This window comes from Bombina bombina, chromosome 12, assembly GCF_027579735.1.
Source record: "Bombina bombina isolate aBomBom1 chromosome 12, aBomBom1.pri, whole genome shotgun sequence".
Classification (NCBI taxonomy): domain Eukaryota; kingdom Metazoa; phylum Chordata; class Amphibia; order Anura; family Bombinatoridae; genus Bombina; species Bombina bombina.
In genome coordinates, this window is record NC_069510.1 from 120,843,824 (window position 1) to 120,871,794 (window position 27,971).

Genomic DNA, 27,971 nt, shown 5'->3' on the forward strand with positions numbered 1-27,971 from the left:
ATGCTTATCTGCAGTCCATAATTACTTTAAATTACAAGGCAGAAGATATTGGTTAATCGTTTCACCTACTATATATTCTGGAGAATTCACACATTGCACAGTATTTTTGTGAGCCCCACACGTGTTGCATATGAATTTGTGTAGTTTGCAAACACTGATAAAGTAGGATTTTGTTGCATTGTTTGACTGCAGATATAGCTGGATGTAAGGTAAAGCCTGAAAACGCATCCACGTGAGTGTTTAAATGTGTGAACTGCTCACTAACAAATGAGTTGGCTCCTTTGGATAGGAACGGTGGGTAACTTGCTTAGCTCAGGTGTGCGAGGCTAGTGTAGTGCTTGGCATGATGCACTTGTCAGGTTACACTTTATCATTCATGCGTTACTAAAATTGTAATACTATGTACACAGACTCTGGCCAGTAAGCAGCTGTGCTCTTTAATTTCTAGCCAAAAAAAAAAAGAATTCCTCACAATAATAGTATTTTAATTGCAGGTCGTGTATGGTTGAAGAATCTGGAACTTTAGAATCTCAGCTTGAAGCTACTAAGGTTTGTGCTTCTCCAGCTTTATCCACAAATTTAATTTATTTTTCTCAAACCTATTCTGAAGGTGGCTTTTTTTGTTCTTCCCTACAGAGAAAGCATCAAGAGATCCGGGCAATGAGAAGTCAGCTGAAGAAGATAGAAGATCTTGGGGCAGCAATGGAAGAAGCCTTGATCTTAGATAATAAATACACAGAACACAGTACTGTGGGCCTTGCGCAACAGTGGGACCAACTGGATCAGCTGGGCATGAGGATGCAACATAACCTTGAACAGCAAATTCAAGCAAGGTGAGTGGTTAGTGAATGATTTAAGGTGGTACAGGGTGACCAGGCAAACTCTGATAAGAGGAAGAGTTGTGAGTTCATTAGTTAATGTATCTTGATTATTAATGTTTAATTTAATACAGAAACAATATATAGGGCTCCAATGGTTTACTGTAAATTTGTGCCACGTTGCATGTTCTCAAGACTTAAAAGCTCTTCTTTCTTGTAGAAACACAACTGGCGTCACAGAAGAAGCACTTAAAGAATTCAGCATGATGTTCAAGTTAGTATCTCCTCTACCTATGGTTTAGCCGATGTAGTCCTTTTACGCGTCTGTAAATTACCGCTTCTAAATATATTTTATCTTCCAGGCACTTTGACAAAGATAAATCTGGCCGTCTGAATCACCAAGAGTTCAAGTCCTGTTTGCGGTCCCTTGGTTATGACCTGCCCATGGTGGAGGAAGGCGAGCCAGACCCAGAGTTTGAAACCATTTTGGATACTGTTGATCCAAACAGGTAATAGTCCCCAGGACCTTCTTAATGGGCACACATCCCGGCTGATTCATTTATCGTTTAAAAATAACTGCAATTTTATTACTCTGTCCCCACCCACCTGTAATGCTGAGGAATGGATGAGTGCCAGTGCATGATGGGTGTTTTTTCTTTCAGAGATGGGCACGTGTCACTGCAGGAATACATGGCTTTCATGATCAGCAGAGAAACAGAAAATGTGAAGTCGAGTGAAGAGATAGAGAGCGCATTCCAAGCACTGAGCACAGAAAAGAAACTATTTGTAACAAAGGAAGAACTATACCAGGTACGAGAGCTTGTGCCTTGTTAGCGGAGGGACCTCGCTCTGGGACACCCGTGCAATGGCATTTAGTTATGTTTTACCCAGTAAAGGCTTGTGCAGGGGGACACGAAACACTGGAATTCAGACAGAACTTACAATATTAAGTTTCCAATTTTACTTCTATTCTCAAAATGTGTTTCTTGCTCATGATATTCTGTGTTGCAGAGATACCTAGGTAGGTGTCTGTATCACTATATGGCAGGAAATAGTGCTGCCATGTAGTGCTCTTGCAAATGGATAACATTCCTGAAAAACTGCTGCCATATAGTGCTCTAGACACGTGCACACTCCTGATATGTCCCTGCTTTTCAATAAAAGATACCAAGAGACCGAAGACAATTAAAGTGTTTAAAATGACTGCTCTATCTGAATCAAGAGAGAACTTATTTCCCCCGATGGGTGGATTTTTTTAACTGTCTGTGTGATCTGAGCTCATTCTCCTCTTTTTACATTGAGAATATTTCCTTTGGAAACAGAACTTCTATTGACCAAACCCATGTAATGGCCTGGAGGGTCTCCCCATTAGCTTCAGCCATTATTACTGTGCATTTGTCTTGTTCCGTTGTAGCCGCCATTAGGCACTCAGTAGTTTATCACAGTTCTGTCTTTTCACTAAATGTTCACTAGCTGAAGGGCTTTCCATGGAGCAGGTAACATTTCTGCCCATCTTCATATGGCCTACTTACTGTTAAAGCAACTTTATAGAATCATCTCCTGCTTTATAGAATCATCTCCTGCTTTATAGAATCATCTCCTGCTTTATAGAATCATCTCCTGCTTTATAGAATCATCTCCTGCTTTATAGAATCATCTCCTGCTTTATAGAATCATCTCCTGCTTTATAGAATCATCTCCTGCTTTATAGAATCATCTCCTGCTTTATAGAATCATCTCCTGCTTTATGTGCTGGCATTCAATGTGAAGAAACGTACAAAAAAAAACTAGTGTCTTAATGACTGAATAAATAAACGTTTGTATTGTTGTTTGAACTTCTAATGCTGAACATTAACTCGAGTATGTTTTGTTTACATTTTAGAACCTCACCCGTGAACAGGCAGATTACTGCATCTCGCATATGAAACCTTATGTGGACAGCAAGGGCCGCGAACTGCCCTCTACTTACGACTATGTGGAATTTACACGCTCGCTATTTGTGAACTGATATAGCTGATTTAAAGCATTTGCTTGTGTCTGCTGACTCAGATGTGCATGTGTCTTCTGCTTTTGTCCTCGCACTGAGCCCCGTCTTGTCACCGTTTTTAGCCAACTTAAGAAGCAATATAAGCACTGTGCTTTAATAAACACTAATAAATCAAATAGTAGTTTTCTCATTTCTATAAATCAAGAAGAATTTATTTTGCCAGTAAAATGAAGTTATACCCTTGAGAATCTCATTAGTGAAGCTATTCCTGGAGCAGTGACTTTAATATCATACACATGTTTTGCAAGAAGGGAGCTAGTCCTGTAGGGTAGCTTATGAGCCCTCGTTGTAGTTTTTGTCCTGTTAGATGGCGTCTGACACATCACTGGCTATTTCATCCAAGAGAATCTGCTCCCTGGCTCCTTGCTCAGTAAAGTCAGAGCTTAGCTGCCAGATCTTGACCGTTGCAGTTGAATCACCGGCAGCCAGAAGCTGGGTCTGTTTATGGTTAAACTCTAGGCAGTAAACTGGTCTGTCATCGTCCATCTGCTTTATGCGTAGAGTTGGCTTCTGGGAGCTTTTTCCAAGATCAAACAGCAACAGCTCACCTTGGTGATTTAAAAAGGAAAAGTGTTTTAGTGGCAAGTTTAGGCCTCAGACTAGCAATAGGTTGTTTTTTCTTTATAAAACGTTTATACATTTTACATCTATTTATGCTTTAGTTCCCCATAATGAACGTAATCACATTACTCACCCTCGCCTGATGCTGCAGCAAATACCAATGGGCGGACTGGTGACCACTGAATACTGAAGAGGTACCGCTGAGATAGCTGCAGGGAAACTAGCGGCTTGGCCTGCAGCATAGAGTAGAGGTGTGCATGCCCATCAGTCCCTGCACTCAGAAAAAGATTCCTGCAGAAATCCAATAAAATATATGGTTAACTGAGGTCCATACGAGCTATAATGCACATCATAGTACTGATAAAGTCCCTCGTTTATCAATAGGCAGACTATGCTCCTATGCAGGGAACCCCTGAGCTTAGGTAGTGAGGCAACATACACCACCTGCAGGAGATAATTAAAACTTTTCTGCGCTGCCTAGTTGAGGTAAGCTTTAACTCCTATGATATTTTCCCAAGGAATATCTCGTAAGATTGTGCAAAAAGGGAGGCGGTTTGGAGTGTAAAGCGCAAATAAATGCTAAAACCTTCAAAAGCAATTAAGTATAGGTATCATTGGATATATGTTGTATTCTTTAAGGAATATATCGAGATTGATAGAGATGTAGAAATTGTTTTAGGTAAATGCTGTTTTATTTATGAATATATCAAACTGGTGGCATTTAGTTTTCAGAAAAAAGTAATTTATTGTTTTTAAAATAAACAAAAGTGAAAAAAATTATATGTTGGAGTTGCACCTAATACATAGAAACCTAGTGTAATACAAAATATAATGTATAAATGGATGTTGTAATGTTAGAATTACACCTAGTACATTGAAACACCTAGTGTAATACAAATAATGGATATGAAATATTATACAACTAATGGATATAACAAATGTTGCACCTGGTGCAATGATATGTTTGGTTTTTGTTACATAAATGTTTGCAAATGTGTAATACCAAAAATAGAAATAAATGGATGCGGTAATGTTAGAATTATACCTAGTATATTGAAACACCTTGTGTAATGCAAATAAGAGTTATTATAATGCAAATATTGCGCCTGATGCAATGGTATACTTAGTTTTGCAAAATGCTACAAAGATGTACAATGTTACACTCCTGGTGCAATGATATACTTGTGTACAATGTTACACTCCTGGTGCAATGATATACTTGTGTACAATGTTACACTCCTGGTGCAATGATATACTTGTGTACAATGTTACACTCCTGGTGCAATGATATACTTGTGTACAATGTTACACTCCTGGTGCAATGATATACTTGTGTACAATGTTACACTCCTGGTGCAATGATATACTTGTGTACAATGTTACACTCCTGGTGCAATGATATACTTGTGTACAATGTTACACTCCTGGTGCAATGATATACTTGTGTACAATGTTACACTCCTGGTGCAATGATATACTTATGTAAAATGTTACAAAAGATGCTGCAAATGTTACACGAATGTTTTAAGTGATGCCAAAACGTGGTTTAAATCAAGTACAATAGCAGTTTGGATCAAGTATAAATATACATATACATATAAAAGATACAAATAAAAGAGCAGTCGGCCGACTGTGAAAAAAGCTTTGTCTTATTAAAACTTTGTCTTTTTTATTATAAAATTGTCTTAGAAATATTCTACCACCGGTGGGCTTTTTGTATAGGCAGTACTTAATGGGGTAATATCTCCTTATATATCCTTTATATAGTTTGATTATGAGGAGGCCGGTCTTAGAGTTAATTTGTTCAAGAATTATGCAGATGAAAAGCTTTATCTTGTATGTTGTTGGTGCTCTACGGACTCGAGAGAGAAGTGCAGCAAGGGGCGGTGCGGTGCAGTATCAGAGTTTTAACTCGCTGTCTCTCTGGCCGATTCTGGAGCCAATAGTGTTTTGGCACTATACGTATGTGAAGCAGTTCTTATAGGAAAGGTAGTGTGATGCCAGGGCTCTACGGACTTAAGAGAAGGCTACAGTAAGGAGCGGTGTGATGTCAAAGTTTTTTAAGGGCCTCTACCCTTGTCATATATGTAAGGCCTGTAGACACTCGAGAAAAAAAAACATACATTCACTTAAAAATAGATTGCCCCCCTCAATGAAGAACATTAATAATAAAGGTTTAGACAAAGGGGTCTTAGGATCGGATCTTAAGGGCTTCTACCCTTGTCATATATGTAAGGCCTGTAGACACTCGAAAAAAAACCATACATTCACTTCAAATCACTTTTATTTGTATATTTATACTTGATCCAAACTGCTATTGTACTTGATTAAACCACGTTTTGGCATCACTTAAAACATTCGTGTTACATTTGCAGCATCTTTTGTAACATTGTACACAAGTATATCATTGCACCAGGAGTGTAACATTGTACACAAGTATATCATTGCACCAGGAGTGTAACATTGTACACAAGTATATCATTGCACCAGGAGTGTAACATTGTACACAAGTATATCATTGTACACAAGTATATCATTGCACCAGGAGTGTAACATTGTACACAAGTATATCATTGCACCAGGAGTGTAACATTGTACACAAGTATATCATTGCACCAGGAGTGTAACATTGTACACAAGTATATCATTGCACCAGGAGTGTAACATTGTACACAAGTATATCATTGCACCAGGAGTGTAACATTGTACACAAGTATATCATTGCACCAGGAGTGTAACATTGTACACAAGTATATCATTGCACCAGGAGTGTAACATTGTACACAAGTATATCATTGCACCAGGAGTGTAACATTGTACACAAGTATATCATTGCACCAGGAGTGTAACATTGTACACAAGTATATCATTGCACCAGGAGTGTAACATTGTACACAAGTATATCATTGCACCAGGAGTGTAACATTGTACACAAGTATATCATTGCACCAGGAGTGTAACATTGTACACAAGTATATCATTGCACCAGGAGTGTAACATTGTACACAAGTATATCATTGCACCAGGAGTGTAACATTGTACACAAGTATATCATTGCACCAGGAGTGTAACATTGTACACAAGTATATCATTGCACCAGGAGTGTAACATTGTACATCTTTGTAGCATTTTGCAAAACTAAGTATACCATTGCATCAGGCGCAATATTTGCATTATAATAACTCTTATTTGCATTACACAAGGTGTTTCAATATACTAGGTATAATTCTAACATTACAGCATACATTTATTTCTATTTTTGGTATTACACATTTGCAAACATTTATGTAACAAAAACCAAACATATCATTGCACCAGGTGCAACATTTGTTATATCCATTTGTTGTATAATATTTCATATCCATTATTTGTATCACACTAGGTGTTTCTATGTACTAGGTGTAATTCTAACATTACAACATCCATTTATACATTATATTTTGTATTACACTAGGTTTCTATGTACTAGGTGTAACTCCAACATATAATTTTTTTCACTTTTGTTTATTTTAAAAACAATAAATTTACTTTTTTCTGAAAACTAAATGCCACCAGTTTGATATATTCATAAATAAAACAGCATTTACCTAAAACAATTTCTACATATCTATCAATCTCGATATATTCCTTAAAGAATACAACATATCCAATGATACCTATACTTAATTGCTTTTGAAGGTTTTAGCATTTATTTGCGCTTTACACTCCAAACCGCCTCCCTTTTTGCACAAACATACACCACCTGCATTTATCATTGTGTGAGCAAGGGCTTGTTTAGCCCCTGGTCTTGTACAACCAGTCATCCAGGGCAGATGAGTTGGGGAGGGGGTAATTCTCTGCCTCACCACTCCACTTATTTAAACTTAATGTAATTGAACTATTAAAGAACTTGTTCCCCTCTCTCGTGCATGAGAAATGCAAAGGTTACTTGGACAATCTGTAAAATGCTTCACTACTGAGCTCTCCCTTACATGGAACCATCTCCTTATAAAGGGTGTCTGCTCGTTCTTCTCACTGTCCCATTGCAGCTGGATGTGATGGACTTGCGCACACACGTGTGTATCCTGCAGGTAACGCTCTCCTTGTGTAGGCCATTATTAATGCATACGTTATTGTCTGCCTCTATAACTAACAAATAGGACCATCATTAGCCCAAAATATTTGTAAACTGCAACTTGACATTACATGATTAGGACAAATTCTTTTGATTATGTTTCAATCAAGTAAAGCTTTTCTACATTTGTGTCACCTTTTACCTGCTACTAAGTTAACCTCTATTTAAGTTGTGGGGGTTCATGGAACAGCTGACACTATCAGGGACTTTACCTCTTCCAAGGGCATTAAAACATTACATACCCCTCCCACTGATGATACTATGAACAGATTCTTCATTACCGTTTACAGACCAATAAAACAGACTGCATTGCTACATGTTTTTCTGTATATAGTAATTTACATCTGTTCAGTGTTGCCGTATACAGTCCAACAAAGCATGTAACCTAAAGCAATCTGTTCATTACCGTATACAGTCCAACTAAACGTGTAACCTAAAGCAATCTGTTCATTACCGTATACAGTCCAACAAAGCATGTAACCTAAAGCAATCTGTTCATTACCATATACAGTCCAACTAAACGTGTAACCTAAAGCAATCTGTTCATTACCGTATACAGTCCAACTAAACGTGTAACCTAAAGCAATCTGTTCATTACCGTATACAGTCCAACAAAGCATGTAACCTAAAGCAATCTGTTCATTACCATATACAGTCCAACTAAACGTGTAACCTAAAGCAATCTGTTCATTACTGTATACAGTCCAACTAAACGTGTAACCTAAAGCAATCTGTTCATTACCGTATACAGTCCAACAAAGCATGTAACCTAAAGCAATCTGTTCATTACCATATACAGTCCAACTAAACGTGTAACCTAAAGCAATCTGTTCATTACCGTATACAGTCCAACAAAGCATGTAACCTATAGCAATCTGTTCATTACCGTATACAGTCCAACTAAACGTGTAACCTAAAGCAATCTTTTCATTACCGTATACAGTCCAACTAAACGTGTAACCTAAAGCAATCTGTTCATTACCGTATACAGTCCAACTAAACGTGTAACCTAAAGCAATCTGTTCATTACCGTATACAGTCCAACTAAACGTGTAACCTAAAGCAATCTGTTCATTACCGTATACAGTCCAACAAAGCATGTAACCTAAAGCAATCTGTTCATTACCGTATACAGTCCAACTAAACGTGTAACCTAAAGCAATCTGTTCATTACCGTATACAGTCCAACAAAGCATGTAACCTAAAGCAATCTGTTCATTACCGTATACAGTCCAACTAAACGTGTAACCTAAAGCAATCTGTTCATTACTGTATACAGTCCAACTAAACGTGTAACCTAAAGCAATCTGTTCATTACCGTATACAGTCCAACTAAACGTGTAACCTAAAGCAATCTGTTCATTACCGTATACAGTCCAACTAAACGTGTAACCTAAAGCAATCTGTTCATTACCGTATACAGTCCAAAAAAGCATGTTACCTAAAGTAATCTGTTCATTACCGTATACAGTCCAACTAAACGTGTAACCTTAAGCAATCTGTTCATTACCGTATACAGTCCAACTAAACATGTAACCTAAAGTAATCTGTTCATTACCGTATACAGTCCAACAAAGCATGTAACCTAAAGTAATCTGTTCATTACCGTATATAGTCCAACTAAACGTGTAACCTAAAGCAATCTTTTCATTACCGTATACAGTCCAACAAAGCATGTTACCTAAAGCAATCTGTTCATTACCGTATACAGTCCAACTAAACGTGTAACCTAAAGCAATCTTTTCATTACCGTATACAGTCCAACAAAGCATGTAACCTAAAGTAATCTGTTCATTACCGTATACAGTCCAACTAAACGTGTAACCTAAAGCAATCTGTTCATTACCGTATACAGTCCAACTAAACGTGTAACCTAAAGCAATCTGTTCAATACCGTATACAGATTGCTTTAGGTTACACGTTTAGTTGGACTGTATACGGTAATGAACAGATTGCTTTAGGTAACATGCTTTTTTGGACTGTATACGGTAATGAACAAATTGCTTTAGGTTACACATTTATTTGGACTGTGCTTTAGGTTACACGTTTGTTCATTACCGTATACAGTCCAACAAAGCATGTTACCTAAAGTAATCTGTTCATTACCGTATACAGTCCAACTAAACGTGTAACCTAAAGCAATCTTTTCATTACCGTATACAGTCCAACAAAGCATGTAACCTAAAGTAATCTGTTCATTACCGTATACAGTCCAACTAAACGTGTAACCTAAAGCAATCTGTTCATTACCGTATACAGTCCAACTAAACGTGTAACCTAAAGCAATCTGTATACGGTATTGAACAGATTGCTTTAGGTTACACGTTTAGTTGGACTGTATACGGTAATGAACAGATTGCTTTAGGTAACATGCTTTTTTGGACTGTATACGGTAATGAACAAATTGCTTTAGGTTACACATTTATTTGGACTGTGCTTTAGGTTACACGTTTGTTCATTACCGTATACAGTCCAACAAAGCATGTAACCTAAAGCAATCTGTTCATTACCGTATACAGTCCAACTAAACGTGTAACCTAAAGCAATCTTTTCATTACCGTATACAGTCCAACAAAGCATGTAACCTAAAGTAATCTGTTCATTACAGTATACAGTCCAACTAAACGTGTAACCTAAAGCAATCTGTTCATTACCGTATACAGTCCAACTAAACGTGTAACCTAAAGCAATCTGTTCATCACCGTATACAGTCCAACAAAGCATGTAACCTTAAGCAATCTGTTCATTACCGTATACAGTCCAACTAAACGTGTAACCTAAAGCAATCTGTTCATTACCGTATAGAGTCCAAAAAAGCATGTTACCTAAAGTAATCTGTTCATTACCGTATACAGTCCAACTAAACGTGTAACCTTAAGCAATCTGTTCATTACCGTATACAGTCCAACTAAACATGTAACCTAAAGTAATCTGTTCATTACCGTATACAGTCCAACAAAGCATGTTACCTAAAGCAATCTGTTCATTACCGTATACAGTCCAACTAAACGTGTAACCTAAAGCAATCTGTTCATTACCGTATACAGTCCAACTAAACGTGTAACCTAAAGCAATCTGTATACGGTATTGAACAGATTGCTTTAGGTTACACGTTTAGTTGGACTGTATACGGTAATGAACAGATTGCTTTAGGTAACATGCTTTTTTGGACTGTATACGGTAATGAACAAATTGCTTTAGGTTACACATTTATTTGGACTGTGCTTTAGGTTACACGTTTGTTCATTACCGTATACAGTCCAACAAAGCATGTTACCTAAAGTAATCTGTTCATTACCGTATACAGTCCAACTAAACGTGTAACCTAAAGCAATCTTTTCATTACCGTATACAGTCCAACAAAGCATGTAACCTAAAGTAATCTGTTCATTACAGTATACAGTCCAACTAAACGTGTAACCTAAAGCAATCTGTTCATTACCGTATACAGTCCAACTAAACGTGTAACCTAAAGCAATCTGTATACGGTATTGAACAGATTGCTTTAGGTTACACGTTTAGTTGGACTGTATACGGTAATGAACAGATTGCTTTAGGTAACATGCTTTTTTGGACTGTATACGGTAATGAACAAATTGCTTTAGGTTACACATTTATTTGGACTGTGCTTTAGGTTACACGTTTGTTCATTACCGTATACAGTCCAACAAAGCATGTAACCTAAAGCAATCTGTTCATTACCTTATACAGTCCAACTAAACGTGTAACCTAAAGCAATCTGTTCAATACCGTATACAGTCCTACAAAACATGTAACAAAGCATGTAACCTTTAGTTGGACTGTATACAGTAATGAACAGATTGCTTAAGGTTACATGCTTTGTTGTACTGTATACGGTAATGAACAGATTGCTTAAGGTTACATGTTTTGTTGGACTGTATACGGTAATGAACAGATTGCTTTAGGTTACATGTTTAGTTGGACTGTATACGGTATTGAACAGATTGCTTTTAAGTAAGAAGGAGAAACAAGCTTTGGCAGAGATCAGAGACTGGGATGATGTCGTCATACGCCAGGCGGATAAGGGCGGTAATATGGCCAAACATGTACTTACAAGAAGTTGAGAGACAACTAAAGGATACTTCATGCTATAAGAAATTGTGGTCATGCCCTTTAGAGGACTTTCTTGACAAATACCAAAACATAATAACAAATGCCAGACTGAACGGTACCATTACAGCGAAAGAGAAAAAATTCCTTACGGTTACTAAACCGAAGATTTCTACATTTTACTGCATACCAAAGGTCCATAAAAATCAACAACATCCTCCGGGACGCCCTATTGTGTCGGGAATAGACAATTTGACAGAAAAAGCCAGTAAATATGTAGATTCAAGACTACGGAATTTTTGACTCAGATACCGTCTTACATTAAAGACACCATGGAGGCTCTTCAAAATCTTGAGGATATGTGGCTCAAAGATGACACCTGGTTGGTCACAGCTGACGTCGAAGCCCTATATACAAGCATCAGTCATGCATTTGGCTTATGAGCAGTAAAATACTATTTGGATATGTCCTCTGAAGAAAATCAGAATCACAATGAATTTATACTGACATTGCTGGAATTTGTATTAAAAAGAAACTTCTTTGTATTTAACAACAGATACTATTTACAAATTCGAGGGACAGCAATGGGGACAGCATGCGCACCAACCTATGCGAATTTATTCCTAGGTTGGTGGGAACAAACAGTAGTATTCACTGACGATCATGATCAATACTCTCAACACATTCCGATGTGGTTGAGGTATATTGACGATATTATGTTTATTTGGGAAGGCCCAAAAGAAAAACTTGATTAATTTTTGTCAATATTGAATACCAATGAATTAAACATAAAATTGACTTATCATACCAGCCAAAGAGAAGTACCATTTCTGGATTTATTGATTTTTAAGAAATCTAATGGACAAGTTGGAACTGATTTATACAGAAAATCAACTGCAACAAATACGTTACTGTACAGCACCAGTGCACATGCGCCAAGCACTATTAAATCACTCCCTATTGGGGAATTTTTAAGAACTAAGAGAAATTGTTCTGAAGAAATACTATTCAAGAATAGATCTCAAGAATTGGAAGCAAGACTGAAAAAACGCGGATACAGCACTACATCTATCAGACGAGCAAAGAAACTAGCACGAAAAACCACAAGAAAAGATCTTTTGAAAGCCAAACAAAAAAAGTCTGATGGCAAAACCAGACTTATTCTGACTTACAATTCCAATAGTCACAAAATAATCAATGTAGTAAATAAACACTGGCAAATACTACAATCGGACTCTACACTAAAACAACTTCTGGGTGATAAAGTAGATGTATGCTACAGAAGGAGCAAAAATTTAAAAGATATGATAAGCTCCAGTCATTTCAACGAACAAAGAACAAAAAAAGCAAAATTCAGGGCTCTTATCCCTGCGGCACTTGCTCTAGTTGTAAATACATACATAAAACCTTGAAAATACATGACAGATTTGGCAAAATACATAACATTAAAACATATATAAGTTGTAATACAACAGGAGTGATATATATGATTAAATGTGACTGCCCTAAGACCTATATTGGTATGACAACACGAAAGTTGCATACACGGTTACAGGAGCATATTCGAAATATCAAGAATGCCGCCAAAGATCTGCAAAATAAGAAAAACATTACCTCTGTAGCATATCATTTTCTGAAAAAACATCAAAGTAGAGTCAATAAATTAACTTGCACAGGAATTCAAAAGATCAGTCTTGGAATAAGAGGTGGGGATTTAACCACCAGACTATTGGAACAGGAAAGCAGATGGATCTTCTTAATTACGGACTTAACGAACATAATAACTATTTTGTATATCTGTAGTATTACTACAGAAATATAGAGATAAACCCCAAATACCCACTAGCACCGTTCTATCAGCATACTAAATTGATCTATGACAAGACAATGTCAAAAATAATAAAAAATATAATAGAAATCAAAAAACTTTTTTCTTTTATCAAGTTCTTTGATATTCATATTGACAAAAGTTGGACACTTTTTGCACTAAGTTTTTCTAATACACATTCACGTTTTATATTTTGGTAGTTGGTATTACATGTTTCCAGCAACACTTTCATTATTTTCACATTTCTTGATCAATTTATTAAAATATTCACATTAATTAGTAATACAATAACATTGTACATTAACTTGATCACTAGTACTAGCCTTATAATTTTCTATTTAGGGTGTAAGGCCTTATTAAGTATATAGAACAATTAATAACACTGTACAAAAAAAGACACAAAATCACACACAGATTAACTTAATTAATTTTTTCTATTTTTTAATTTTTCAAAAAAAAATTTAATTTCTTGTTTCTCAAATAGTTAATTTTGTTAGTCACACAATAATCTTTTTTTATAAGTAAACCACAGTGGAACTTCATAAATACGGGACAATAGTCCCTGTATAAATTAATATCACACTATTGATATGTGGGAGCTATCAAAAGAAATGATCATACAATCAATATGAGATTAGTAGCACTGTTCTGATGTAACATCTAATGAAATCAATAACCTTAAGATAATGAAGGTATCTATGCAACAGATGCAGACATAAATTGCTTTGATATGGGAGTTATTTATGTGTTATTAATTTCTTTGACACTGAATTTGTAATTTAGATATGCTGGGTGCTTTTAAAGTGAGGGATTGGGTACATCCCTGGCTGGATCAAGTAATATCATCCAAGGAGATGTATGGGTTAATAATTACCTGGGTTTACAAACCATAAACGCCATCTGATATCTGCTATGTAACAAGAATCTGACAGGTTATATCAAATACAGAGACATCTAGTTGATATAATGTCTCACAATACACACAGTGCTGAAAGTAAAAAAATGGTTCCCCAGATCTAATATTACACTAACGCAGTCAGTGAAGGATTTGGTGAACTATTGAAGAGAATCAGTATTCCGTACAAACATTCAAGACGAGTATAACATCATAGTATGTTATATGGGAAAAAGTTGTATTACTACCAGTGAAGATAACATCTTATGACAAATATGATTGAAGCAAAATATAGTGTCATTGACGAAATATAATACCAAGAAATCACTGCGAATAAGTATAAATGAATGCAAGAAATACAAACATGTTTAAACAATGCTTAATATTAATTAAATGGATGAGCACGGTAATCAGACACGATATGCTTTGGTGCATACCTGTCAGATCGAAGAAGTCAGCTGGAATATTACCAGCACAATAATTACACCCATTGGCTAGGACTGGAGGAGTGTCACTGGAACGTTACCAGTAAAACATTAACACCCAGATACGCTGATAGGTCAGTCTTTCAGAATAGGCAGAGTTACCAGGCACAAATACCCGCCAGACCGTAACCTCGGTAAACCCTTTGAAAAAGCTGAGTTTGTCGGCGAAACATGTCAGGGGAGGTTGGGAGTTGATGGGCTCCGTAAAATATATGTTTTTAACTTAGCAGAAACAAATCTTTTTCTAACTATTTAAACTTAATTCGTCAAGCTTATCAGCAGCTCAAATATTGTAATATAGCTATAGCTATTCTTAAAAGCCCAGACGAATTACTTTGATTATAAAGATTGGGGACAGTCAGATAAAACTTAAACCGCTGTTACTACAAGCAGTATAAGCTATATCACCAGGTTATGGTTACAAGGAGAGACTTATAGGTTTACAAAGAGAAACTCATAGATAATATGGTTATGGTTACAAGGAGAGACTTATAGACAATGATATGTACAAGGAGATATAGCTAAACGTCAAAAGTATTATAGGTACCATCAAATTCCGGTGCTACTATATACAATATTGCTATCTCTCTATGGTGAATATGGGGTATATGGCTCTCTGTAACTGTATACATAAGTAACCTGTTTTGTTACTAAATAAGCTTATCTAGCTACTAAATCGTCACTTGTGACACTGATAAAAATAATATGTGTGGTTAATTCCTAAGTGAGATCAACGTGATACAAGCTAACGTGTGCACACAATATTTATAACTGGTTAACACTATACCATACTATAGTATTGAATACACTATTGCATACAATAGCAATGGTCTAATATACTTAGCAATACTATTATATGAGTTACCACGTAATTGGATGATAGTGTAGTAACACTTAATATTACTGAAATAAATGTTTATGTCTTTGCCTTACATGTTACTAACTAGACAAAAGTTAGTGAGTGGAATTAATATATAGTATTGACTACACTATAACATATAATAGTGTTGGGGTAACATACATAGCAATACTATTATACATGTAATCACGTGATTGGATGAGAGTTTAGTAGTACACTATGATACATATTGGATAAAATTACCTTTAACCAGCCGGTGACTGAAACACTCAGGAGCCAATTTTTGAACTTAACTCTATAAATGAGCGAATAACTATAATTTGGTCCAGGAGTGATATCCTTCTATAGAATCTAACTGGTACAAAATATAGATGTATATTCATGCATCAAGAGAAGTTGTACTACTAATATCCTAAATTCCCAGAGTATATACATTTGACTTTAAAGGGGATTTATTTTTAATATCTAACTGAGTCACAGTTATTTCTGACCAATTTATAAGTGCATAATATACACCCCGACTTAATTGTGATATAATCAGGAGGGTTTGATACCAGTTACCAATAGTTAACTACGCTCTCTATACCTCACAGATTATGTGAATTTGATGTACATGGTATACCACAATATGCCATAACCACTTCACCTTGTGAACACCAATGTTGTGCACGACTATCTATGGTACAAATAGTATATTTAGCAAGCTGTGATTGATTGTGTATTACCACGAATAGAAAGACTTATACAAATTTGATTATCTGGAGTTACCATCTAGATATATCAATATCTTTAATCTAATACAGTTTCATCGTTAGTGATAAAATTACTAACATATAGAAATAACACAATAGTTGGAGTACCTAGAGATACTAACCAGATATATTAATATCTCTGACGATATATAATTTTACACAAAGTGTTACCCTTACCACTGTCCCTAATCAGATTGATTCTAGTTTCTGTAATTTTAATTGTTTTGTCTTACCCTTTTAATAAGTCCCAATAAAAGTTATATTTTAATAGCCTAGTTTATCCGCCACTCAATACTCTGTCGATATTACCAATCAAGGGAATTTGAGTGCTACACATATGTACCTTTTGTAAGAGGCTATTCCTCTTAGTTGTTTTTTGTGTAGATTGCTTTAGGTTACATGCTTTGTTGGACTGTATACGGTAATGAACAAACGTGTAACCTAAAGCACAGTCCAACTAAATGTGTAACCTAAAGCAATCTGTTCATTACCATATACAGTCCAATAAAACGTTTAGTAGATTTCAGAAAATGATATTCAGCAAAATATATGGGAAGAACAAGGTGTACTCTAGCCAATATAGAATAACCTTTTTTCATTTATATAATTGTGTTTAATAATAGTTTGTTTTAAAAATACAATTTCTCTAACAAAAGTACTAATTAAGTAAAAGGATTAAGCCTTAGTGCAATGACTGTCAGATTCTGCACTAACAATATCCAATAAGGAGCTGTGTCTATGACCAGTATTTCCGCTATAACTGTAAATGATTTGCTAAACAGTATTTCTCAATTTCAGGCCTCAGGGCATACTATAAAAGGCCAGGGTTTCAGGATATCTAGAGTATAGGTAAAATAATCAGCTGATCAGTAACAATTGTTTCCAGGTAATCATGAAGGTCTGGCCTGTTAGTAATGCCCTAGGGAGTGGAATTGAGAAATACTGTGCTATGAGATAAATATGCTATATTGTCAGTATACAAGCATGGTATATTTATGTAAGGAACTCACTTGTACATTTACAAACCTGTGAAAGGGTGAGCAGTCTATGCAGTGCAATGGACCTCCGTGTGGGGCGTAAGTGAACTGGGCTGGGGCTTTTAGAGGAACAGAGTGGGCGGTGCTAGTGCTGGCTAAACTTTGCACAGCAACAGAACACTTCAGAGGATATCCTCCCTCTGCCCCAACGATGAAAACGCTAGGGTCAAAGTGTGAGAAACTGAGACAGGTCACACCAATAGCAGTATCTCCTCGGCCATGCTGGGGGTTCAAAAGAAAAATAAAATTAGGGAATACACAAGAATTTAATGAGATCAGATGTAGTTGTTGACTACAGCAAATCTCTTGACTTTTGTTCACTGCCTAATTACAAAAGTTTAATAACCCCATTGGCTGAAGGAGTTGCAGCCCTCTTGGCAGTTAATAAGTCCAACACACAGTTTTGCATAGCTAACAATTAATATACTTTTAACCTCTTATTACCTTGTATCTAAGCCTCTTCTGTTAGCCCCCTGATCACATGACTTATCTATTGATTTGCATTTAAACCAGTGGCATGCACAATGTTATCTATACATGAACTAGCAGCTAATAAAAAAAAAAAAGCATGTGATTAAGAGGCTGTCTATAGTGGCTAAGCAACAGGCAGAAATTTAGAGGTTTAAATGTTATAAAGTATATTAATATAACACTGTTAAACAAACAAAAAAAACCACATATATAAAATGTTGGTGTGGACTGTCCCTATTATTACCAATATGAGAGTGTATTTCTCCAACATAGGTGTGTCCGGTCCACGGCGTCATCCTTACTTGTGGGATATTCTCTTCCCCAACAGGAAATGGCAAAGAGCCCAGCAAAGCTGGTCACATGATCCCTCCTAGGCTCCGCCTACCCCAGTCATTCTCTTTGCCGTTGCACAGGCAACATCTCCACGGAGATGGTTAAGAGTTTTTTGGTGTTTAAATGTAGTTTTTATTCTTCAATCAAGTGTTTGTTATTTTAAAATAGTGCTGGTATGTACTATTTACTCTGAAACAGAAAAGAGATGAAGATTTCTGTTTGTAAGAGGAAGATGATTTTAGCAAACGTTACTAAAATCGATTGCTGTTTCCACACAGGACTGTTGAGATGAAGTAACTTCAGTTGGGGGAAACAGTTGGCAGACTTTTCTGCTTGAGGTATGACTGGCCACATTTCTAACAAGACTATGTAATGCTGGAAGGCTGTCATTTCCCCTTATGGGGACCGGTAAGCCATTTTCTTAGATTAAGTAAAAGAATAAAGGGCTTTATAAGGGCTTAAAAAACTGGTAGACATTTTTCTGGGCTAAAACGATTACTTTGCTAAGCATATTTTGCAGATTAAAACTCTTAATAGTTATTATAATCTTGGGGATTGTTTAGAAAAACGGCAGGCACTGTATTGGACACCTTTTTCAGATGGGGGCCTTTTCTAGTTATAGGCAGAGCCTCATTTTCGCGCCACTAATGCGCAGTTGTTAGAGCAAGGCATGCAGATGCATGTGTGAGGAGCTAAGAACCACTGAAAAAGCTTATAGAAGGCGTCATTTGGTATCGTATTCCCCTCTGGGCTTGGTTGGGTCTCAGCAAAGCAGATACCTGGGACTGTATAGGGGTTAAATGTAAAAACTGCTCCGGTTCCGTTATTTTAAGGGTTAAAGCTTTCAAATTTGGTGTGCAATACTTTTAAGGCTTTATGACACTGTGGTGAAATTTTGGTGAATTTTGAACAATTCCTTCATACTTTTTCACATATTCAGTAATAAAGTGTGTTCAGTTTGAAATTTAAAGTGACAGTAACGGTTTTATTTTAAAACGTTTTTTGTGCTTTGTTGACAAGTTTAAGCCTGTTTAACATGTCTGTACCATCAGATAAGCTATGTTCTATATGTATGAAAACCAAGGTTTCTCCCCATTTAAATTTATGTGATAATTGTGCCATAGTGTCCAAACAAAGTAGGGACAATGATGCCACAGATAATGATATTGCCCAAGATGATTCCTCAAATGAGGGGAGTAAGCATGGTACTGCATCATCCCCTTCTGTGTCTACACCAGTTTTGCCCACACAAGAGGCCCCTAGTACATCTAGTGCGCCAATTCTTATTACCATGCAACAATTAACGGCGGTAATGGATAATTCTATTTCAAACATTTTATCCAAAATGCCTACTTATCAGAGAAAGCGCGATTGCTCTGTTTTAAACACTGAAGAGCAAGAGGACGCTGATGATAACTGTTCTGACATACCCTCACACCAATCTGAAGGGGCCAGGAGGGAGGTTTTGTCTGAGGGAGAAATTTCAGATTCAGGAAAAATTTCTCAACAAGCTGAACCTGATGTTGTAACATTTAAATTTAAATTAGAACATCTCCGCGCACTGCTTAAGGAGGTATTATCTACTCTGGATGATTGTGACAATTTGGTCATTCCAGAAAAATTATGTAAGATGGACAAGTTCCTAGAGGTCCCGGTGCCCCCCGACGCCTTTCCTATACCCAAGCGGGTGGCGGACATAGTAAATAAGGAGTGGGAAAGGCCCGGCATACCTTTTGTTCCTCCCCCTATATTTAAGAAATTATTTCCTATAGTCGACCCCAGAAAGGACTTATGGCAGACAGTCCCCAAGGTCGAGGGGGCGGTTTCTACTCTAAACAAACGCACTACTATTCCTATAGAGGATAGTTGTGCTTTCAAAGATCCTATGGATAAAAAATTAGAGGGTTTGCTTAAAAAGATGTTTGTTCAGCAAGGTTACCTTCTACAACCAATTTCATGCATTGTTCCTGTCACTACGGCAGCGTGTTTCTGGTTCGAGGAACTAGAAAAGTCGCTCAATAAAGAATCTTCGTATGAGGAGGTTATGGACAGAGTTCAAGCACTTAAATTGGCTAACTCTTTTATTTTAGATGCCGCTTTGCAATTAGCTAGATTAGCGGCGAAAAATTCAGGGTTTGCTATCGTGGCGCGCAGAGCGCTTTGGCTAAAGTCTTGGTCAGCGGATGTGTCTTCCAAGACAAAATTGCTTAACATCCCTTTTCAAAGGTAAAACACTGTTTGGACCTGATTTGAAAGAGATTATTTCAGACATCACCGGGGGAAAGGGCCACGCCCTCCCTCAGGATAGGTCTTTTAAGGCTAAAAATAAGCCTAATTTTCGTCCCTTTCGCAGAAACGGACCAGCCTCTAATTCTACATCCTCTAAGCAAGAGGGTAATACTTCACAACCCAAACCAGCCTGGAGACCGATGCAAGGCTGGAACAAGGGTAAGCAGGCCAAGAAGCCTGCCACTGCTACCAAAACAGCATGAAGGGATGGCCCCCGATCCGGGACCGGATCTGGTGGGGGGCAGACTTTCTCTCTTTGCTCAGGCTTGGGCAAGAGATGTTCAGGATCCTTGGGCACTAGAAATAGTTTCTCAAGGTTATCTCCTGGAATTCAAGGAACTACCCCCAAGGGGAAGGTTCCACAGGTCTCAATTATCTTCAAACCAAATACAAAGACAGGCATTCTTACATTGTGTAGAAGACCTGTTAAAGATGGGAGTAATTCATCCAGTTCCAATAAGAGAACAAGGGATGGGGTTTTATTCCAACCTGTTCATAGTTCCCAAAAAAGAGGGAACATTCAGACCAATTTTAGATCTCAAGATCCTAAACAAATTTCTCAGGGTTCCATCGTTCAAAATGGAAACCATTCGAACGATCCTTCCCACCATCCAGGAAGGTCAATTTATGACCACGGTGGATTTAAAGGATGCGTACCTACATATTCCTATCCACAAGGAACATCATCAGTTCCTAAGGTTCGCTTTTCTGGACAAGCATTACCAGTTTGTGGCACTTCCATTCGGATTAGCCACTGCTCCGAGAATTTTCACAAAGGTACTAGGGTCCCTTCTAGCGGTTCTAAGACCAAGGGGCATTGCAGTAGTACCTTACTTGGACGACATCCTGATTCAAGCGTCGTCTCTGTCAGAAGCAAAGGCTCATACGGACATCGTCCTAGCCTTTCTCAGATCTCACGGATGGAAAGTGAACAAAGAAAAAAGTTCTCTGTCCCCGTCAACAAGAGTTCCCTTCTTGGGAACAATAATAGATTCCTTAGAAATGAGGATTTTTCTGACAGAGGTCAGAAAATCAAAAATTCTAAGCTCTTGTCAAGTACTTCATTCTGTTCTTCGTCCTTCCATAGCGCAGTGCATGGAAGTAATAGGATTGATGGTTGCAGCAATAGACATAGTTCCTTTTGCACGAATTCATCTAAGACCATTACAACTGTGCATGCTCAGACAGTGGAATGGGGATTATACAGACTTGTCTCCGACGATTCAAGTAGATCAAAAGACCAGAGATTCACTCCGTTGGTGGCTGATCCTGGACAATCTGTCACAGGGAATGAGCTTCCGCAGACCAGAGTGGGTCATTGTCACGACCGACGCCAGTCTGGTGGGCTGGGGCGCGGTCTGGGAACCCCTGAAAGCTCAGGGTCTATGGTCTCGGGAAGAATCTCTTCTCCCGATAAACATTCTGGAACTGAGAGCGATATTCAATGCTCTCAAAGCTTGGCCTCAACTAGCAAAGGCCAAATTCATAAGGTTTCAATCAGACAACATGACGACTGTTGCATATATCAACCATCAGGGGGGAACAAGGAGTTCCCTGGCGATGGAAGAAGTGACCAAAATAATTCAATGGGCGGAGGATCACTCCTGCCACTTGTCTGCAATCCACATCCCAGGAGTGGAAAATTGGGAAGCGGATTTTCTGAGTCGTCAGACATTCCATCCGGGGGAGTGGGAACTCCATCCGGAAATCTTTGCCCAAATAACTCGATTATGGGGCATTCCAGACATGGATCTGATGGCGTCTCGTCAGAACTTCAAGGTTCCTTGCTACGGGTCCAGATCCAGGGATCCCAAGGCGACTCTAGTAGATGCACTAGTAGCACCTTGGACCTTCAACCTAGCTTATGTATTCCCACCGTTTCCTCTCATTCCCAGGCTGGTAGCCAGGATCAATCAGGAGAGGGCTTCGGTGATCTTGATAGCTCCTGCGTGGCCACGCAGGACTTGGTATGCAGACCTGGTGAATATGTCATCGGCTCCACCATGGAAGCTACCTTTGAGACAGGACCTTCTTGTTCAAGGTCCATTCGAACATCCGAATCTGGTTTCCCTCCAACTGACGGCTTGGAGATTGAACGCTTGATTTTATCAAAGCGTGGGTTTTCAGATACTGTAATAGATACTCTGATTCAGGCTAGAAAGCCTGTAACTAGAAAAAGTTACCATAAAATATGGAAAAAATATATCTGTTGGTGTGAATCTAAAGGATTCCCATGGAACAAGATAAAAATTCCTAAGATTCTATCCTTTCTACAAGAAGGTTTGGAGAAAGGATTATCTGCAAGTTCTCTGAAGGGACAGATCTCTGCTTTATCTGTTTTACTTCACAAAAGGCTGGCAGCTGTGCCAGATGTTCAAGCATTTGTTCAGGCTCTGGTTAGAATCAAGCCTGTTTACAGACCTTTGACTCCTCCCTGGAGTCTAAATCTAGTTCTTTCAGTTCTGCAAGGGGTTCCGTTTGAACCCTTACATTCCGTAGATATTAAGTTATTATCTTGGAAAGTTTTGTTTTTGGTTGCAATTTCTTCTGCTAGAAGAGTTTCAGAGTTATCTGCTCTGCAGTGTTCTCCGCCCTATCTGGTGTTCCATGCAGATAAGGTGGTTTTGCGTACTAAGCCTGGTTTTCTTCCGAAAGTTGTTTCCAACAAAAATATTAACCAGGAGATAGTTGTACCTTCTTTGTGTCCGAATTCAGTTTCAAAGAAGGAACGTTTGTTACACAATTTGGACGTGGTCCGTGCTCTAAAATTCTATTTAGAGGCTACTAAAGATTTCAGACAAACATCTTCTTTGTTTGTTGTTTATTCTGGTAAAAGGAGAGGTCAAAAAGCAACTTCTACCTCTCTTTCCTTTTGGCTTAAAAGCATTATCCGATTGGCTTATGAGACTGCCGGACGGCAGCCTCCTGAAAGAATCACAGCTCACTCCACTAGGGCTGTGGCTTCCACATGGGCCTTCAAGAACGAGGCTTCTGTTGACCAGATATGTAAGGCAGCGACTTGGTCTTCTCTGCACACTTTTGCCAAATTTTACAAATTTGATACTTTTGCTTCTTCGGAGGCTATTTTTGGGAGAAAGGTTTTGCAAGCCGTGGTGCCTTCCATTTAGGTGACCTGATTTGCTCCCTCCCTTCATCCGTGTCCTAAAGCTTTGGTATTGGTTCCCACAAGTAAGGATGACGCCGTGGACCGGACACACCTATGTTGGAGAAAACAGAATTTATGCTTACCTGATAAATTACTTTCTCCAACGGTGTGTCCGGTCCACGGCCCGCCCTGGTTTTTTTAATCAGGTCTGATGAATTATTTTCTCTAACTACAGTCACCACGGTATCATATGGTTTCTCCTATGCATATTTCCTCCTGTCCGTCGGTCGAATGACTGGGGTAGGCGGAGCCTAGGAGGGATCATGTGACCAGCTTTGCTGGGCTCTTTGCCATTTCCTGTTGGGGAAGAGAATATCCCACAAGTAAGGATGACGCCGTGGACCGGACACACCGTTGGAGAAAGTAATTTATCAGGTAAGCATAAATTCTGTTTTTTCCTGTATTTCAGCCCCCCCACCCCCACCCCATTGCCCCATATGAGAATAACCTTGTTTAACTTAGTGTTGCTGGGTATCTGCTGCGCCACCAGAGCAAACCCGTCCGATAGCACTAGCTGCCCCTGCTTCACCATCTGCCACACAAGAATTTTGCCATCTGAAGAGACACTCAGGACCTGGGGCCGATTACCTTGTGTCTGCTCCTGCATCCAACCGACCTACAGATATGAGAAAAGCATTAGTGCCGCTATAAAATACATAAAAGGGAAATAAAACAGAATTTAACTTTCATGGTTGAGACAGTGTGTACAATTTTAAGGGACTTTTCAATGTACTTCAGATCTACTTTGTTGTCTTGGTAACCTTTGTTGAAAAACAAACGGGTTAAACACCGTTCTATGCAAGCAATACTCCAACAATATGTTCTAACACAGAGCATTTTCCTTTTACACATTTATGTCCCTTTAATGATGAAACTAGGGAATGACACATGCTTTATTATCGTCATACAGTGGTTCATTAGGGAGGGATTTATGCAAGTAGTGGGATTGAAAGAATGGCCCAATCACAGCTTCATGCCGCAGGAAGAGCCTCACAGCATGGGGGGGGGTCTATTCCATCTTGCAGCCCTACATAAATCTGGTAGGAGCAGGACTCTACCTCAAGTCCTTTCTTATCTTACCTGGGTTGGTCTGTATTATCCTGTCAGGGTAGGCCATCAGCATTCCCATGGGCTTGGCCTAGCCAGTACATGATTGAAAAGCTATAGAGCTATTGCAGGAACTGCCCATTTTCCAAAGATCCACAGTTCAGCCATCAAAGCAGGTTATGGTCTATGATCATGATGAACTTCCAGTCAAAAAAATGCAACAGTATCTCTATAATTGCCTCCTATGGCTGCATAGACAACCTTTTAATATTTCACCTACTAGTGGAGGTTGGCTACCAGGTGTTTCTGCCCTGAGATTTACCTGGCTGAGCATAGAGCTGATACCATACATAGAAATGTTTGTACATTCTTGCAAAAAGCAGTTATACTCCAGGGCAGAGCAATGTGTGAGAGAACAGATTTACAATAATACCCACAGTCCTGCTTGTTAGTCTCAAGCTGGGGCAAACTAGCATACTTTCTGCCTTTTTAGTTCAGGGGACCTCCTCTCTTTGTCCAACTTGGGGCACAGGCTGTGGAACTGGGAGAGCACAGGGAGTTTGGTCTCCTTGTAAGGGAGGTTATCAACCAACATCTTGGAAATTTGTGCAATCTACAGGGCTCTTCAGAGTTGTCCCTTGTTAAGACAGGAGTCTTTTCTGAGGTTTCATTCAAACAAAGTCACTGCAGTTGGTTACATCAATCACCAAGGCAGTAGTCGAAGCGCCTCAGCGATGGAAGAGGTAGCCTGCATTCTGAAGAATGCCATTATTGCATGATTTCAGCAATCCACATTCCGGGTGTGGACAACTGGGAAGTGGACTTCTTCAGTCTTTAATATCTTCAACCCAGAGAATGGTCTTTGAACCAGGAGGTATTTGGCCAGATTGTAAATATTTGGGGCAAGACCGAAATAGATTGCACGGTCACTTGCTTGCCCCAAGAGGCTCTACTACTCAGACCTCGAGATCCACAAGCAACTCTGATAGACGCACTAGTAATTCCATTGCCATTCAAGCTGATTTACATCTTTCCTTCTTTGTGTTACTATCCAGGGTAAGAGCCAGGATAAAAATGGAAAGGGTCACTGTGATTTTGATTGCCCTGGCATGGCCTCACAGGACTTTATATGCAGACCTCATCCAAATGTCTTCCAGTCAGCTTTAGTGTCCTCCTCTCCGTAATAATTGATTTTACAGCGGCAGGCTTACTAACAACCTGGTCTCCATTTTTACCCCCACCTAGGTCTCTGGGGTAAATAGCTAACATTGCTGTGCGAATGAAGTGCTATATACCCAAGTTCTTTCAAGTGGTACTACAAAGCATACCCTCTGGATCATCATGGACACAATCAAGAGTTGGGAACTGAAAGAAACAACCCTGATTCATACCCATTTTACTGATCTCAAACAGATGATATGCTCTGCTATGGAGTCTATATTAGTCATGTCTATGTCATCAGAGGAGACCCAAATTTCAACGCACGCACCACATCTAGGTTGTGCAGCAGACGCTTTTTATGGGAAGAAGAGTTAGGACATAAAGAAGGGGCAACAATTTCTTGATTAATGTTCCTATCCGAAACAACCTTAGGAAGGAAACCCAACTTAGTACGCAGAACTACCCTATCAGAATGAAACATAAGATAAGGGGATTCACATTGCAACGCCGAGAGTTCTGAGACTCTGCGGGCAGAAGAAATTGCAACAAGAAACAAAACTTTCCAAGATAATAGCTGTTACAGAAGCATTAGTTATTTTGTTGTGAAGAAACTTATTTCCCAGCAGCAATGCCTGAACCAGCCAAGCCAGCGCCTAAGAAGGGCTCCAAGAAAACTGTAACAAGTATCATTTCATAAAGGGTTAACTCTGTTCAGTTTTGAGAAAACTATTTTCTGAGGCAGGTTTCCTAGCATATTGTGTACTGTAATTAAGTTTGTGATAAGCATTCACTGCTAGGTGATAAGAAGGACTCAATTGTTTTCTTGTGTGTACTTGTTATCTGCGGTGGCCTGTCCAAGGGCTTTGTCTAAATGTGTGATGGGGGATTTTATGCTTCCCCCCCTGGGAGTGCCCTGTGTGCATGTAACCTAAATAAAAAGCAGGCTGGGCATCCCAGTCCTCAGTTCTTGGTTGTCCCTCAATCGCAGCGTTGACTCGTTTTTGTGGGCAGAAGGGTATCCTAGCTGTACTACAGCTAAGGGGGATTATTCTACATTTGCGAGACTCATATAGAATACTATGGAAAGCAGTTTCTCCCCTCTTCAGCAATAGGAATCCAGGCTACTAAGCGGTCCATCTCTCAGCGAGACTAAGGGTAACCGTAACATTTGGCGGCAGCGGTGGGATTTTTCCTGGATTTCCTAGGAGAGGTACAGAACGGATGGAGAGCGCTTACGAAAAATTGAAGCGTACAACCCTAAAGGATTTACTTGAAAGCAGAGGGGGGTACGCCAGCAACCGGCCGAGGAGAGAGCTGATCGCAGAATTGACCGAACGGGATCAGAGCTTCACAATGGCGGAAACACCGACCACGATTAGTGACGAAAAAACCAGGATTGTTCGGGAGAGGCTCTCACTGTACGGGCCGAACCCCTCCATGGAATTGGTACAGCAGTTGATGGCGGAAGCGGACAAGGATATACGAGAGACTCGAGCCCACGAACTCAACCTAGCGAACGCACACCGCAATGCTGAAGCCCCGCAGGTAATCATCCCTGTCGAAAATGCTGGGAGGCCCAAGATACCCTATGCGGCATTTCGACCCTTCCTAGAGAGCGAGACAGGGATTGATGAATATTTGGTGGACTTCGAAAGGCAATGTGCCCTGCACCAGATTCCCAACAGGGAGTGGCCCACGATATTGTCTGGGAAACTATCCGGGCGAGCCCTGGAAGCCTTTCGTACTCTGGGTGCTGAGGAAGTGACACAGTATGAGCTAGTTAAGGAGACACTGTTGCGACGGTACGCAGTAACTCCGGACGCGTATCGCCGACAGTTTCGGGGCACGAAAAAGAAGCCTAACGATACCCATATGGAATGGGCGCACCGAATGCGGAGAGCGGCAAATCACTGGATGAGCGGAAGTAAAGCGGTGACTGGTGAGGAAATTTTACAATTGTTTCTCTTAGAACATTTTTATAATGGCATGGAACAGCAAGGGAAGGAATGGCTGCGAGACAGGCGACCTTCTACCTTA

General features: G+C 39.0%; 2 protein-coding genes across 8 annotated transcripts in view; one reads left to right on the forward strand and one right to left on the reverse strand.

The window, feature by feature from the left end:
- The window catches only part of SPTAN1 (spectrin alpha, non-erythrocytic 1), a 101,731-nt gene extending 98,750 nt beyond the window's left edge, over window positions 1–2,981 (forward strand). For all 6 annotated transcript variants that reach the window (XM_053696102.1, XM_053696101.1, XM_053696103.1 and 3 more), the window contains 6 exons: window positions 495–549; window positions 637–833; window positions 1,039–1,092; window positions 1,181–1,327; window positions 1,481–1,628; window positions 2,701–2,981. In XM_053696102.1, coding sequence (XP_053552077.1) covers window positions 495–549; window positions 637–833; window positions 1,039–1,092; window positions 1,181–1,327; window positions 1,481–1,628; window positions 2,701–2,826 — 727 coding nt within the window. In that variant the 3' untranslated portion in view covers window positions 2,827–2,981. The remainder of the gene's footprint in view (window positions 1–494; window positions 550–636; window positions 834–1,038; window positions 1,093–1,180; window positions 1,328–1,480; window positions 1,629–2,700) is intronic.
- A 3-nt stretch (window positions 2,982–2,984) lies between these two features.
- Window positions 2,985–27,971, reverse strand: part of DYNC2I2 (dynein 2 intermediate chain 2) — a 108,809-nt gene continuing 83,822 nt past the window's right edge. For both annotated transcript variants that reach the window (XM_053696107.1, XM_053696108.1), the window contains exons 6-9: window positions 24,175–24,342; window positions 17,457–17,689; window positions 3,560–3,717; window positions 2,985–3,413 (exon numbers count right to left, since the gene is read on the reverse strand). In XM_053696107.1, the coding sequence (XP_053552082.1) occupies window positions 3,169–3,413; window positions 3,560–3,717; window positions 17,457–17,689; window positions 24,175–24,342 (804 nt within the window). In that variant the 3' untranslated portion in view covers window positions 2,985–3,168. The remainder of the gene's footprint in view (window positions 3,414–3,559; window positions 3,718–17,456; window positions 17,690–24,174; window positions 24,343–27,971) is intronic.